Source organism: Ahaetulla prasina, chromosome 4, assembly GCF_028640845.1.
Source record: "Ahaetulla prasina isolate Xishuangbanna chromosome 4, ASM2864084v1, whole genome shotgun sequence".
Taxonomy (NCBI): domain Eukaryota; kingdom Metazoa; phylum Chordata; class Lepidosauria; order Squamata; family Colubridae; genus Ahaetulla; species Ahaetulla prasina.
Window position 1 is genome coordinate 7,663,646 of NC_080542.1, and position 17,410 is coordinate 7,681,055.

The following is a 17,410-nucleotide window of genomic DNA, read 5'->3' on the forward strand; positions in this document are numbered from 1 at the left end:
GGTCCGTTCCAACTTTCTTATTCAAATTCAGATAAATGTTAGGGCCATTGCCTCTTTTCTTCTTTTTCCACTCCATTGAATAAATCTTTACAGACAGTGAATTCACGCTTGGTGAATTTTAATTTCTGAGTTTTTCAATACTGTTCATCAATGACAGCAAAATGAAATCTGATACTGTAAATGAGGAAGGGATGGGAGAGGGAAAACGAAAGAAAAATAATATCAGAACAACTTTCCTCTCTTTGGAAATTGTGAGGCATAAAAAAGTAAAGGTTCCGCTCACACATATGTGCTAGTCGTTCCCGACTCTAGAGGGCGAATCTTATCTCCGTTTCAAAGCCAAAGAGCCAGCACTGTCCGAAGACATCTCCATGGTCATGTGACCGGCATGACTCAATGCCAAAGGCGCCCAGAACGCTGTTACCTTCCCACCAAAGGTGGACCCTATTTTTTGTACTTGCATTTTTTACGTGCTTTTGAAACTGCTAGGTTGGCAGAAGCTGGGACAAGTAACAGGAGCTCACCCCATTACACGGCAGTACTAGGGATTCGAACCGCTGACCTGCCGACCTTTCAATCGACAAACTCAGCGTCTTACCCACTAAGCCACCATGTCCCTTTTATTGTGAGGTATAGATGACCACAAATTTTACTAGGGAGCTAAACCCTCTGCTGGAATGGGTCTCTAAAAAGTTAGAAGCCCACCCACAATAAGATCTATGGCTACAAACATTTGTCCTTTTCCAAATAGAATAAAAAAAATGTACTCACTCTCGCGACTAATATAAGTAAAAATGTCACACAATCGATACATTGTGGAAACAATAGCGGTATCTCCCTCCCTTCTAGATGGGATGGGGAAAGAAATCATGCAAAACCTCTTAAAATGAGGGGGAGGAACATCTATGTTAACACTATGCAAGGGAAGATGGATTGTATTTATCATTCATTGTGAAAAATAATATCATTTAGCGACCTATTGATACTTTGAAGGGTGGCGTCTGGGCAATTGAATGGAGCTAGCAGAGAGTTTAATGTCCGGATGCCTTTCCTGTCACTAATGTGGAGCTTTGTTTAGCACATATATTCTCATTGCGCCCAGAGAGAGAAATATCTGCCTCTACCTAGAATTGAACTCACAGCCTCCTGATTGTGAGGCGAGAGCTCCACCTCTAGGCCACCGCACCATTCTATTGTGAAAAAATAATACAAATTTCAAAAATCATGTTTATTTTGTATTGCCAATCCTCCCTATACATTTTTATTGCAACTGTATAGGGATGGAGAAGTTAGCAGCTAAAAACAAAAAAGCATTTAACTCCAGCCTTGTTTTGGTCCTCTGTGACCAAAAACAAAATAATTATCTCCTACAGGAATTACCGTATTTTCTTAACTAGGCAAAGACTGCACAGAAGACTATTTCAATTCAACAACAATCAACAGATCCTTATGACTATAAAGTAACACTCGAACCACAGCAATATTGGCACACGGGTAATAATAACTGTGTCAAAGTAATTTATTTTATTTTATTTATTTGTTTTGTCAATCATATATAAGATAACAGGTAAAAGTATAAATATTATTTGGATACATGAAAAGAGTAAGTAAAAAAGGAATATTAGGACAGGGACGGAAGGCACGCAGGTGCACTTATGCACACCCCTTACAGACCTCTTAAGAATGGGGTGAGGTCAACAGTAGACAGTTTAAGTTTAAAGTTTTGGGGGTTTGGGGAAGAAACTACAGAGTCAGGTAGTGCATTCCAGGCATTGACCACTCTGTTGCTGAAGTCATCTTTTCTGCAATCGAGTTTGGAGCAGTTTACCTTGAGTTTGTATCTATTATTTGCTCGTGTATTGTTGTGGTTGAAGCTGAAGCAGTCATTGACAGGTAGGACATTGTGGTAGATAATTTTATGTTCTATGCTTAGGTCAGACTGAAGTCAGCATATTCTAAATTGTCTAAGCCCAAAATTTGGAGTCTGGTGGCATAAGGTATTTTATTGCAAGAAGAGGATTGGAGGACTCTTCTTTTGAAATATCTTTGGAATCTCTCGATTGTATTTATGTCCGATATGCAATGCGGGTTCCAGATAGATGAGCTGTATTCAAGAATTGGTCTAGCAAATGTTTTGTATGCTCTAGTTAGTAGTACAATATTACCAGAGAAGAACTAACAACCCTTAGTGCCTTTTTGGCAATTTGTTACAGTGGCACTTAGATCTTTAGAAATGAGTACTCCAAAGTCCTTGACAGAGTGAGGGTCATCTATAAGGTCATGTCCATCTAATTTGTATTTTATGTTTTGATTTAGTTATTTTTTTGCCAATGTACAAGACAGAACATTTGTTGGTTGAGATTTGAAGTCGCCACTTGTTAGACCAATCTGACAATCTCTCTGTTCTCCTCTCCCAGAATATCTGTTCAAATCCCGATGCTACCAAGACACAAATTTACGCTCTCATGAATCTTCAACTAGACAATGGTGGATTTTCTGATTAGGTGCACTCTCAGATGTAAATCTTGAATTAATCACTGGATTAACCATTGGAATAATACAAACGCTCCTATGGGATAGGATAGAATGGAAGACAGGGACCTTTTGCCTGTAACAATAAAGTCAAGATGTTGCTCCTTCTGGTGTTTCTGGTGAAGAAAATAGTAACTCTGAGCTGCCCTGCAAGTGATGCTTTCCTTGTTCCACATGAGTGGTACCAACCTGGGGACCTCGTCGTTGGTGGGATGGTGTCCCATATTTTTTACCACTTTTATGAAATTAAATTTAAGGAACATCCTGGTATAAAACCTTATGACTTACCACTGTAAGGATTTTTATTGCTTTTTCTAATCTTACTCAATTTCCCCAAAACTGCTTATATGAGTAAATATTTGTGTTTCAGCATCAATGTAGGCTTTATCTGTTATCTAAGCCTTCTCTGTCTTTCAAATATTTATAGTTGTGGGAAAAGAAAGTACAATTCTTCCTGTTAAAGTGTTTGTCATCAAATGCATAAAATTTTGGTGCAAGAATATAGAATATAGAATAACAGAGTTGGAAGGGACCTTGGAGGTCTTCTAGTTCAACCCCCTGCTTAGGCAGGAAACCCTATACCACTTCAGACAAATGGTTATCCAATCTCTTCTTAAAAACTTCCAGTGTTGGAGCATTCACAACTTCTGGTTCTTCCACTGATTAATTGTTCTAACTGTCAGGAAATTTCTCCTTAGTTCTAGGTTGCTTCTCTCCTTGATCAGTTTTCACCCATTGCTTCTTGTTCTACCCTCAGGTGCTTTGGAGAATAGCTTGACTCCCTCTTCTTTGTAGCAGCCCCTGAGATATCGGAAGACTGCTATTATGTCTCCCCTAGTCCTTCTTTTCATTAAACTAGACATACCCAGTTCCTGCAACCGTTCTTCATATGTTTTAGCCTCCAGTCCCCTCATCATCTTTGTTGCTCTTCTCTGCAACAGAGTCTCTTTCTAGAGTCTCAACATCTTTTTTACATCGTGGCGACCAAAACTGAATGCAATATTCCAAGTGTGGCCTTACCAAGGCATAATAAAAAATGCTATTAACACTTCATGTGATCTTGATTCTATCCCTCTGTTTATGCAGCCCAGAACTGTGTTGGCTTTTTTTTTGGCAGCTGCTGCACACTGCTGGCTCATATCTAAATGGTTGTCCACTAGGACTCCAAGATCCCTCTGACAGTTACTACTATTGAGCAAGGTACCACATATACGGTACCTGTGCATTTTGTTTTGAAATCATTTGAAGAACCCTTAGTGAGTTTAAGATGATTTTTTTAAAAAGTTCTGCATTGTCACTTTTCACAAAACATACATACAATACCAAAGAGAATATTTGCAGCTCAGGGTTGAAAGGTGGTACTTTCTGTGCTTGCTTGTTTTCTTGCAGATGTTTCAGTTACCTAACTAGGTAACATCATCAGTCCTAGGACTAGCACTGGTGATATTACCTAGTTAAGGAAATGGAACCTCTGCAAGAAAACAAGGAATCTCAGAGAGCACCAAAGGCTCCTCATACATGCAATAAGTGACTCATACCTGTTGGGTTTGTTCATCTTCTATTTTGTGAAAAAAATGGTAGAAAATAAAAGTGGTAACTTGGATAAAAGCCCTGTTTTTATTTCTAGTAGTACATCCTTGCTGCAAACATGGAAATACTGTGGAAAAAATAAATTAGAAAGTTGTTCAAATTATTGAGCATTTTAAAAAGCCTATTTTCCTATTTCCACTAGATGAAGAAATATTTGTTATTGACATAGAAATGATGCCACCTTATACAAACTGTCAACTTCTTTTCTGAACTGGGTAATTTAAATTATCTGCAGTGTAATCACCAAATTCTACCAGCACATCCTTGCCTTGGCGTTTGCTGTGAAGGAGATCAATGAGGACTCCCAGATCTTACCTAACGTCACTCTTGGGTTCCACATCTATGATAGTTACTACAGCCCAAGGATGACCTATCGCACCACCCTGGACCTGCTTTTCAAATCCCAGGATTTTGTCCCTAACTATGAATGTGACAGCCAGAAGAATCTCATGGCCATCATTGGAGGATTGGATTTTGATACATCATTTTATATAGCTGAAATTGGAAGATTCTTCAAGATTCCACAGGTATGTTCTGAAGGGGTTGAGAAGAAAATTCTTAATCTTATTGTTGTTTTGGAATAATTAATGAGAATCAAAGGTTAAGTTTAGGTTCGTGTTAAGAAGTTCTGCATGGTTTAAGGTCTACTACTTAGCACTCTTTCCTGAAACTACATTGCCAATGATATGAAGTGTGTATCTAAGGACATTCAATAGTTGAGGAACGTTCTGACTGTAGCACTCCTTGCTCCTATTTAACAATTGATCCGTTCATACAATTCTTATTAGGGATTCCAACAGAAAATTATACAAATGATACGCAATATTTAATACTCCATATATTGACAGCTGCACGTTTAGCCTATGCCCAAAACTGGAAGAACGAAAACCCACCAACAGAGGAAGAACTAATTAAAAAAATATTAGAATGTGCAGAGATGGACAAACTTACAAAAGAAATTAAAGAGAAAGAGGACACAGAATATTATAAGGTCTGTGACATACTAGGCCGTAGGTTTCCAGATGCTGCCAGTCTGGAGAAAATGGTATGAATGGTTAGAAAATAGGAACGGTAGTTAAATAAAAGTAGAGTAAGATAGAACTAAAATATGTGTAACTAATAGGAAAGGACTGTCTTGAATAGCTGATAAACAGTGATATCTACATAAATGTTGTATGTTTTGTCTTTCGTTTTAATGTGTTTTAAAAATAAAAAACTTTTTTAAAAAACAATTGATCAGTTCATATTTTTCCAACACATTATTTCTCTATTAATATTTAGAAGAGTTTTAGGAAAATAATTTCTTCCTTGGATATATTTTATATGAAAACCTAGGTCAGGACAATTAGATTTGATGTAACAATTCAACAGAATACTATTCCACTTTCTTATAGCTAACATATGGCTCATTAGCCCAAGATGTATTTCAGAGCAGTGAGCTCTCTTCACTCTATTTCATGGTCCCCAAAGAGGACCATCAGTATATTGGGATTATCCAACTGCTTCATCATTTCAGTTGGACTTGGATTGGGATTTTTGCAGTTGACAACAATAATGGAGAACACTTTTTACAGAAAATGGAGCCCTTACTTTCACAAAGTGGAATCTGTTCATCGTTCATACAAAGGCTTTCACAACTAGTCCATTTGGAAGACTACACCAAATTTTATCAGACGGTCTCAAGTATTTCTATTAATCTGATGAACAGCAAAGCCAATGCATTTCTTGTCTACGGAGAATCATCGGCAATAAAATGGTTGAGACTTGTCACATTCATGGCGGATCCTGAAAATAAGAAAAGTGCCTTATTTAGAAAGGTTTGGATCATGACTGCACAGATTGATTTCATACTATCGGGAATTCAAATGAAATGGGATCTCCAGATGTTCCACGGGGCTCTTTCTTTCACCATTCATTCAAGAGCAGTTGTGGGTTTCAAGGAATTCCTTCAGACCATCAATCCTCTTTCAGTCTGCAGAGATGGTTTTCTGCAAGATGTTTGGGAACAATCATTTGAGTGCTCATTTCCAAAATCAGAGTTAAAAGAAATGTATAGTAGGAAATGCACCGGGGAGATGAAGCTAGAAGATCTTCCTGGGCCTGTCTTTGAAATGGAGATGACTGGCCAAAGCTACAGCATCTACAACGCTGTTTATGCTGTGGCTCATGCTCTGCAAACTCTGTATCTCTTAAGGTTCCATGGCAAAAAAAGTATAATGCATAAAAAACATGACTTTCCAGATCTTCACCCTTGGAAGGTATTCTCCCTTCTTTGGACAGTTCTTTTATTTCAATGAGCAGTTTGATGTAGGATTATGGGTGCTCCATCACTGAAGGTTTTTAAGAAGAGAATGGACAGTCACTTGTTTGAGATTTTATAGGTTCTCCTGCTTAAGCAGGGGGCTGGACTACAAGTCATCTGTCCCATCCCATCCCATCCCATCCCACTCTACTCTACATGACTCTACTCTGTTCTGTTCTGTTGAGATTTGAAGTTGCCACTTGTTAGACCAATCTGCCACATAGTCAAGGTCTTTTTGAAGGGTAGGTGCATTGTCTGTGATGTTCAATAGTTTAACATCGTCAGCGAAGAGACCACAGTTTCTTTTAATATGATTAAATATGATTTAAATATGATTTAATATGATTTAAATATGATTAAAAATATGATGATTTTTAATATGAAAACAACAAAATACCTTATCCCACCAGACTTGAAATCCTAGGCTTAGAAAACTTGGAACTCCATCGCCTTCGACAAGACCTAAGTTTAACTCATAGAATCATCTATTGTAATGTCCTTCCTGTTTATTTATTTATTTATTTATTATTTATTTATTAATCATATTTATATACCGCCCTATCTCCCAAAGGACTCAGGGCGGTTCACAGGCATTTAAAAACATATAAATACAGAATAAAAACAATTAAGAAACTTATTTTAAAGCCCGTTAATTAAAATATACAAATAAAACCCAATTAAAACCCATGAATTTAAAACCTAGCTCAGTCCTGCACAATTAAATAAGTATGTTTTAAGCCCGCGGCGGAAGGTCCGAAGGTCCGGAAGCTGGCGGAGTCCGGGGGGAAGTTCGTTCCAAAGGGTGGGAGCCCCCACAGAGAAGGCCCTTCCCCTGGGCGTCGCCAGACGACATTGCCTCGCTGACGGCACCCTGAGGAGACCCTCTCTGTGAGCGCACGGGTCGGTGAGAGGTATTCGGTAGCAGTAGGCGGTCCCGTATAACCCGCCCAATGCCATGGAGCGCTTTAAAGGTGGTCACCAAGACCTTGAAGCGCACCTGGAAGGCCACAGGTAGCCAGTGCAGTCTGCGCAGGATGGGTGTTATACGGAGCCACGAGGGCTCCATCTATCACCCGCAGCCGCGTTCTGGACTAACTGCAGCCTCCGGATGCCCTTCAAGGGGAGCCCCATGTAGAGAGCATTGCAGTAATCCAGGCGAGACGTCACGAGTGCGTGAGTGACCGTGCATAGGGCATCCCGGTCCAGAAAGGGGCGCAACTGGCGTACCAGGCGAACCTGGTAGAACGCTCTCCTGGAGACGGTCGTCAAATGGTCTTCTAGAGACAGCCGTTCGTCCAGGAGGACGCCTAAGTTGCGGACCCTTTCCATCGGGGCCAATGACTCGCCACCGATGGTCAGCCGCGGATTAAGCTGACTGTACCGGGATGCCGGCATCCACAACCACTCTGTCTTGGCGGGATTGAGCTTGAGCCTGTTCCTCCCCACCCAGACCCGTACGGCCTCCAGACACCGGGACAGCACTTCGATAGCTTCGTTGGGGTGGTCCGGTGTAGAAAAGTACAGCTGGGTGTCATCCGCATACAGCTGATACTTCACACCAAAACCACTGATGATCTCACCCAGCGGCTTCATGTAGATGTTAAACAGGAGGGGCGAGAGAATCGACCCCTGCGGCACCCCACAAGTGAGGCACCTCGGAGTCGACCTCTGCCCCCCTGTCAACACCGACTGCGACCGGTCGGAGAGATAGGAGGAGAACCACCGATAAACGGTGCCTCCCACTCCCAATCCCTCCAACCGGCGCAGCAGGATACCATGGTCGATGGTATCGAAAGCCGCTGAGAGGTCTAATAGGACCAGGGCAGAGGAGCAACCCCTATCCCTGGCCCTCCAGAGATCATCCACCAACGCGACCAAAGCCGTCTCCGTGCTGTAACCGGGCCGGAAACCGGACTGGAACGGGTCTAGATAGACAGTTTCATCCAGGTGCAAGGGAAACTGATATGCCACCATACTCTCTACAACCTTCACCGCAAAGCGAAGGTTGGAGACCGGACGATAGTTACCTAAAACAGCCGGGTCCAGGGAAGGCTTCTTAAGGAGGGCCTCACCACCGCCTCTTTCAAGGCGGCCGGAAGACACCTCCACCAAAGAAGCGGTCGAATCGCCTGAGCCAGCCTCGTGACCTCCCGAGTGGCCAGCACCAGCCAGGAGGGGCACGGGTCCAGTAAACATGTGGTGGCATTCAGCCTACCCAGCAACCTGTCCATGTCCTCAGGAGCCACAGGGTCAAACTCATCCCAAACAATATCGCCAAGACCACCTCGAGCATCTCACCGCATCACCGCAATCTTGGTCCAACCCATCCCGAAGCTGAACGATTTTATCGTATAGATAACTGTTAAACTCCTCAGCACGTCCTGCAGCGGGTCATCCCGCTCCCCTGATGTAGGAGGAGCGGGTCACCAAACAGGGCGGCTGGGCGGTTATCTGCCGATGCAATGAGGAGGCGTAACTACGCCTCGCTTCCTCAATGCCACTAGGTAAGTCCTAGTATAGGACTTCACTAGTGTCCGATCAGCTTCGAACGGCTAGACCTCCAGGAACTCTCTAGGCGTCTTCTCCGGCGCCATCCTCTCAGCTCCTCAGAGAACCAAGGAGCCGGTTGGGACCCGCGCCGGGTCAGAAGCCGCAAAGGCACGACACGGTCTAAGGCCCCGCCGCGCCCGCTCCCAGGCCGCCACAAGTTCCTCAGCCGAGCCGTGAGCCAGACCCTCAGGAAATGGCCCAAGCTCCGTCCGAACCCATCAGGGTCCATCAGGCGCCTGGGGCGGAACCAACGTGTCGGCTCCGCCTCCCTGCGGTGGTGAATGGCGGTCAGAAAGTCCAAGCGAAGAAGAGAGTGATCTGACCATGACAAAGGTTCGATGACTATTTCCTTTAAGTCCAGATCTCTCAACCACTGTCCAGAGAGAAAATCAGGTCCAGAGTGCCACCCCAATGTGAGTAGGGCCATCAACTACTTGGGTCAGATCCAAGGCCGTTATGGAAGCCGTGACCTCCCGAGCTGCCGCCGATGATGAGCCGGAAGATGGCAAGTTAAAGTCCCCCATGACTAAGAGTCTGGGGGTCTCAACTGCCACCCCAGCCAGCATCTCCAGGAGCTCGGGCAGGGCAGCTGTCACGCAGCAAGGAGCCAGGTACGTGATCAGCAAGCCCATCTGACACCTACGACCCCATCTCACAAAGAGGGATTCACCCGCAATCTGAGGTACAGTGGTCTCCCTCGGCTCTAGACTCTCTCTAATCACAACCGCCACCCCCCCACCCCTACCCTGGGCCCTCGGCTGATGGAATGCACAGAAACCCGGCGGGCACATCTCTACAAGGGGCACGCCCCCTCCAGTGCCCAACCAGGTCTCCGTAATGCCCCTAAGGTCCATGGAACCCCTGTATAAGATCACAAACAAGGGGGGCTTTGTTCACCACGGACCGAGCATTGCACAACATCAACCGAAGGCCCAGGCTCTGAGGATCCTGACCATCCGGGGAACGAGAAAAGTCCAAGGGGTCGGAGCGCGTGATCGCTTTGAGACATCGAGCACGCGCTCCCGGGATTTGATATGACCCCTCGCTTCCGCCATACCTGCCCCTCCCACTTACCATGTCAATAGGACCACCCTCACAGATAGGAACAGACTCCTCCCCCATAACCTCCGAACCTGATAGTAAAAACCGCCATGAGCATGTGCAGGAACTGGCCTCACCCGATGGGTTACCCCATTACCCGCCTTACCCTCCCACCCTTAAAATTCCTCTAAAAACCCCACAAGCTCTTCTTTTCGCATGCCACCTCTGTGGGTCCCAAGACCCGTCATGGAGGCCGGCCCTCGGTAATGAGGAGGCCATTCCTGCGGCGGGGGCACTGCAGGCGCAAGAGTTCACAAGCAGTATAATGCGTAGCAGCTGAGACTAAGAATCGGCAAAGTAGAGGCTCCATCTCCGGATGGCAAGATGATGACAGATGGTACTAGTCCAGAATGAAGGCATACAAAGAATGGAACAGCAATTAGCACCGAATGACAGTCTAGGTGGTATTCTGTCCGGTGCATAGTCCAAACATCCTGGAACCGGGGGTGAGGGGAAATGGTATTCCAGTCGCTGGCCACGTCCTCCTCCGTCCTCCTCTGTCCCCAACTAAATCCCATGTCCCCCCCCAAGGAGTCCTAATAGGACCAAAAACGGCCATAGTAGTCTCAAAAAAGGCCGAGGGGGGCATGGGTGATGTTAAAATAGTCACAGTCATAGACTGGTTGCAGGGGGCAACTCCGGGGTACCTCCATCGTCTCCCCGCAATCCTCCAATAACCATCTCCAGACATGGCCAGGAGAAGAATCCTAACCACTCCAGAAGCCGGGTCTCCCCAGACCTCTCCCTCCAAGAGACGAAGTCCATATAAAAGGCTAAACCTCTCCGAGAGGCTGGGGGGTATGAAGGTTGCCAAGTCCATAATCCGGCAACAGGGGGAAAGCCAAGAAACCATGGCAGCGAGGCAGATGGCAATAGGGGTAGATGAAATACCTCCGCAATCATCCAGGTCGTCCACGATTGCAGAGGCTGGAGCCCAAAGGCTACCCCCGAAAAGTCCGGAGTCCGCAGTCAGAAGAGGGCCGGGAGATGAGCCAGAGGCTAGCAGCCAGCCGGCCAGACGAATCGGCCGAAAAACGGCCGAAAAACGGCCGTAAAAAACGCCGACTCATCGCCCCACCTCCGAGCCTAAAACATGGCCGCCAGAATCCACCGCTTGCCTACCCGGCCTCGTTCTCGGCAACCACATGTACGAGAGAGTCCAAAGACCTCTCATATGGCTGCCCGAAGTAAGATCTACCGGGCCGGGGACAGCAAGCGGCTAAACGCGCGGCCGAGGCTTCGTCAACATCGGAGGGGCCTCTCGTCGCCGGAGCCGAGTCCTCAGAGCCGCGCCATCTTGCGCATGCGCAGAGCTGTTCATTTGTTAAAGACTACTTCAGCTTTAATTGCAATAATACAAGAGCAACCAATAGATTTAAACTTAATGTTAGCCTCTTTAATCTAGATTGCAGAAAATATGACTTCTGTAACAGAATCATCAGTGCTTGGAATACTTTGCCTGACTCTGTGGTCTCTTCCCATAATCCCAAAAGCTTTAACCAAAAACTTTCTACTATTGACCTCACCCCATTCCTAAGAGGAGCATAAGGGGCGTGCATAAGCGCACAAACGTGCCTACTGTTCCTGTCCTATTGTTTTTCTTTTCTTCTTCCTATATATATATATATATATGCTTATACCTCCTAATATTTACTCATATATATGTTTATATACTATATAATCTTTTTGTATGATTTTGTGACAAAATAAAAAAAATAAAAAAAATAAAAAATGGTCGCAAAGGTCATTTATGCGAAGTATGAAGAGCGTTGGACCTAAAGGAAATTAGTCAGACCTCAGACTGTCAAATAGCTTGTACCTGTGAGGAAAGATTAGATAGTAGTGCTTCAATTAAAGAATAGAATAGAATAGAATTTTATTGGCCAAGTGTTTATTGGCCAAGTGCCACGTAACTAGGTGAGCTTCTGTTACATGTCCCAGCTTCTGCCAACCTAGCAGTTTGAAAGCACATAAAAAATGCAAGTAGAAAAATAGGGACCACCTTTGATGGGAAGGTAACAGCGTTCTGTGCACCTTTGGCATTTAGTCATGCCGGCCACATGACCACGGAGACATCTTTGGACAGTGCTGGCTCTTCGGCTTTGAAACAGAGATGAGCACCGCCCCCTAGAGTCAGGAATGACTAGCACATATATGCAACGGAAACCTTTACCTTTACCTTAGGTTTAAATAGTTGTTTAAATAGTGAAGTTAAATTATAATTGAAGGACGTTACATAATTCCAATTGTCTTCATTCTACTTTGGGTGATCGTTCTTTTTTATCTTTCCTTAAAATAATAGCAAATGAATAATAAAGTAGACATGTACATTTCCATGCAATATTGATTACCAAATGTAATAATAATTGTAGGAATGGGAAGAATAAGTGAATGAAACTTGAATATGATGTTCTATTTTCTATTATTATCCTCTCAACTCCCTCTCTCTTTCATTCTTTTTCAAGTAGCTCCATTCGTTTCTTCAAGGCATTTCTTTTAACAATTCAGCTGGGGAGAGAGTGTTCCTGAATGAGAAAGGGGAAGCAACAGGTGGATTTGACATCACCAACTTTATCACTTTTCCAAACAGATCCTTTCAAAAAGTTAGAATCGGAAAGATGGATCCCACGGTTCCAAAAGGGAAGGAATTATTCATAAATGAAGATGTAATTGTCTGGCACCCAGTTTTTAACCAGGTATGGAGGCATTTAATCAACCATGCTTGAATAGAATAGAATAGAATAGAATAGAATAGAATAGAATAGAATAGAATAGAATAGAATAGAATAGAATTCTTTATTGGCCAAATGTGATTCGATACACAAGGAATTTGTCTTGGTGCATATGCTCTCAGTGTACATAAAAGAAAAGATACCTTCATCAAGGTACAACATTTACAACACAATTGATGGTCAGTATATCAATATAAATCATAAGGATTGCCAGAAACAAAGTTACAGTCATACAGTCACAAGTGGAAAGAGATTGGTGATGGGAACTATGAGAAGATTAATAGTAGTGCAGATTCAGTAAATAGTTTGACAGTGTTGATGGAATTATTTGTTTAGCAGAATGATGGCCTTCGGGAAAAAACTGTTCTTGTGTCTAGTTGTTCTGGTGTGCAGTGGTCTATAGCGTCGTTTTGAGGGTAGGAGTTGAAACAGTTTATGTCCAGGATGTGAGGGATCTGTAAATATTTTCACGGCCCTCTTCTTGATTCGTGCAGTATACAGGTCCTCCATGGAAGGCAGGTTGGTAGTAATTGGTTTTTCTGCAGTACTAATTATCCTCTGAAGTCTGTGTTTGTCTTGTTTGGTTGCAGAGCCAAACCAGACAGTTATGGAGGTGCAGATGACAGACTCAATAACTCTTTTTTGTGCTTTTTTGATGACATTTTTGATACTAGGTTTAAGTCTCTTTAAGTCTTGAGATATGATAGAACCTAGAAACTTGAAGGACTCTACTGTTGACACTGTGTTGTCTAGTATTGTAAAAGATGGTAATATAGGAGGTTTTCTTTTACTTTCTTCTACAGGTTCGTCCACTTTCTCAATGCAATGAGCCTTGTTTCCCTGGATATTGGAAGAAGGGGATTGAGGGAAATCAGTTCTGCTGTTATGATTGTGTTCCATGCCCTGAAGGGAAGATTTCAAATCAAAATGGTAAATTTATTTTTCTATCTATCTGTCTGACTGTCTATCATCTATCTATCTATCTATCTATCTATCTATCTATCTATCTATCTATCTATCTATCTATCTATCTATCTATCTATCTATTCCTAGTATGATTTGTTTGCTTATTTGTACCGTATGACTATCACTAAGTGTTGTACCTTATTATTCTTGACAAATGCATCTTTTTTTTATGTACACAGAGCATATGTACCAAAAACAGATTCCTTGTGTGTCCAATCACACTTAGCCAATAAAGAATTCTATTCTATTCTATTCTATTCTGTTCTATTCTATTCTATTCTATTCTATTCTATTCTATTCTATTCTATTCTATTCTATTCTATTTCTATCTATCTATCTATCTATCTATCTATCTATCTATCTATCTATCTATCATCTATCTATCTATCTATCTATCTATTTAAATTTTAATTGAATTTTGATGGGTTTTAAATTTCTGTAATTTTATGGGGTGTAATGTTATTTTAAATTTTCTGGCAAATTTGAATCAGTTTTTTAAGGGTTGTTTTAATTATTGTGTATGTTTGTTTGTATTTTATTTGCCTGTTCACCGCTCTGAGTCCTTCGGGAGAAGGGCGGTATACAAATTAAAACATTATTATTATTATTATTATTATTATTATTATTATTATTATTATTATTATTATTATCATCATCATCATCATCATCATCATCATCATCATCATCATTATTATTATTATCTATCTACCTACCTACCTACCTATCTATCTATTAACTATCTAGCTAGCTAGCTATCATCTATCTAGCTATTATCTATCTATCTATCTATCATCTATCTATCTATCTATCTATCTATCTATCTATCTATCTATCTATCTATCTATCTATCTATCCATCCATCCATCCATCCATCCATCCATTCAATTTATTGACTGCCATCTTACCACAGGGTAACTCTGGTTAGCTTACAATATTGAAATATAATACTAAAGAAATAAAATACTACAAAGTATACAAATATAAAATACTATATAGTTAAAAGATGGGGAGGAAGTGAGAGCAGGGAGTCTGGGATTATCAACCATCCAATCAATCAATCCAGCATACTGGCATAATCCAACATACTGGCATGCTCCTTTGGAACCTCAAGCCAGCTGGCAGAGCCAGGTCTTTAGGCTCTTAGGGAAGGTCTGGAGGGTTGGAGTGGTTCTCATTCTGGAAGGCAGGACATTCCACAAGGCAGGAACAATGACAGAGAAGATCCTTCTCCTGGATCCCACAAGTCACACTACCTTGGCCAATCTGATTCTCTGATGACCACTACCAAGTTGTCTTCCCTACCAGAGGTGGGATTCACTTATCTTCCCTACCGGTTCACAAATAAGAGCGCACCTGCACCACCTCAGAGTATGCACATGCCTTCTGCGCATGCACAGTAGTTGCACATTATGTCCAGATGGGTGAGCGGAGCTTCCCACAGCCGCCACCACCAGTTCACGTGAACCAGAGCGAACCAGCTGAATCCCACCACTGTCATCTACCCTATCATCTCAACTACTACCAAACCGTAAACCCTGGATGGACACATCTCCAAGTGGGGAACCTCCCCTTCCAGGGTCAACCAGGTTTCAATAATGCATGCTAGGTTGTCTCACTCCTCCTTAATGAGATCTTGAATGAGACGAACATTGCCAAGGACTTTTGGCTCCAAAGAAAACAGTGGCTAGAAGAGATGTTAAACCAGATGATAGATATGACGCCAAAACTCTTCCTTCTGGGTATAGTAAGGGATAATTATCAAAAAGAAGAAATATATCTAATGGTACACATATTAATGGCAGTGAGGTTGACCTTCACACAAATTGGAAATGCAGAGAGAACCCACAGGAGGCAGAAACAATCAACAGGGCGGGATATAAATGCAAATAAAAAAAAATATTGACCTGTGCAGAAATGGACAGATTAACAATGGAGCTCAAAGATTAAGATGAATCAGAATTCTATGTAACCTGGAATACATTTTATAAATGGCTAGAGAAAAGGAGGAATGTAGGGATAGAGAATTAGAAACAAAGTGAAGAATAAGGGGGAAAAAATAAATAAAATAATATAAGAAATATTAGATAGGAGTAAACAGCATTTGAATAGATATGAAGGGAATATGTATGTAACTGGAGTGTGATTGAATGTACAAAAAGTATATATGGAATAAGCATACACAAAAGAAAAAGTATTAGAAAAATATGTACCAGACAAATCGCACCATGTCTAATGTTTTTAAATTGTATATTTAATAAAAAAAATATTTAAAAAAAAGAATGAGAGGAGCATTGTTGTTAAGCAACTTGGCATTAAGTAGCAGCAGCCGAATCCCAGGGTCTCTGAAGGTATGCAATCTAGGAACTGGGAGTTAGTTCAGGGGACTGGAACATACCGGTTAGTATTCTACCAATTTTCATTAGACTTAAGCAAACTTCGATACACCATTTTAGGATGCATAAAATTAGTAAGGTAAATTTCAATAATTTGGAATGCCTAGGTGACAAATTTCCCTGATTTTTCTTCCTAGATATGGATGACTGTTTTGAATGTTCACAAGATCATTATCCAAATAAGGAAAAGAAAGGCTGTATCCTTAAACCATTGGTGTTTCTAACCTTTGAAGAAACCTTAGGAACTGGATTAGTCTCAGTGGGTCTTTGTTTCTTCTTCTTGACCTCTTGGATACTTGGAACTTTTATTAAGTATAGGGATACTCCCATTGTCAAAGCCAACAATCGGTCCCTCACTTTCACCCTCCTTGTCTCTCTTCTGCTCTGTTTTCTCTCCTCTTTCTTCTTCCTCAGCAAACCTGGCAAAGTGACCTGCCTTCTCCGACAATCAACATTTGGCGTCACCTTCTCAGTGGCCATTTCTAGTGTACTGGCCAAAACCATCACTGTAGTTGTAGCTTTCACGGCTACTAAACCAGGATCTCAGATGAGAAGATGGGTGGGGAAAAGATTGGCCTTTTCTACTGTACTTTCCTGCTCTCTATTACAAGTATGTATCTGTATTCTTTGGTTGTCAACATCTCCCCCATTCCCTGAGTTGGACATGCATTCAGAGCTCCAAGAAATGATTTTACAGTGCAATGAGGGGTCAGCTTCCTTCTTCTACTGTGTCTTGGGCTACATGGGTATCTTGGCCATTGCCAGCTTTATTGTGGCTTTCCTTGCCCGTAAATTACCTGACAGCTTTAACGAAGCCAAGTTCATCACCTTCAGCATGTTGGCCTTTTGCAGTGTGTGGATCTCCTTCTTTCCAGCCTATCTGAGCACAAAAGGGAAAGCCATGGTAGCTGTGGAGGTCTTCTCCATCTTGGCCTCCAGCGCTGCATTACTGGGATGCATATTCCTCCCAAAATGCTACATCATTGTTTTGCGGCCTAACCTAAATCACAGGGAGCAACTCATAAAGAGGAATTAATAGAATAGAATAGAATAGAATAGAATAGAATAGAATAGAATAGAATAGAATAGAATTTTTATTGGCCAAGTGTGATTGGACACACAAGGAATTTGTCTTGGTGCATATGCTCTCAGTGTACATAAAAGAAAAGATACGTTCCTCAAGGTACAACATTTACAACACAAATGATGGTCAATATATCAATATAAAACATAAGGATTGCCAG

General features: G+C 42.2%; 1 protein-coding gene across 1 annotated transcript; it reads left to right on the top strand.

Moving 5' to 3' along the window:
• The first annotated feature begins 2,627 nt into the window (after nt 1-2,627).
• LOC131196976 (vomeronasal type-2 receptor 26-like) lies at nt 2,628-17,202 on the top strand. The gene is made up of 5 exons (XM_058180505.1): nt 2,628-2,713; nt 4,358-4,649; nt 12,544-12,771; nt 13,611-13,737; nt 16,304-17,202. The coding sequence occupies exons 1-5, from the start codon at nt 2,628-2,630 to the stop codon at nt 17,200-17,202; spliced, it is 1,632 nt and encodes a 543-aa protein (XP_058036488.1).
• Nucleotides 17,203-17,410: the final 208 nt, after the last annotated feature.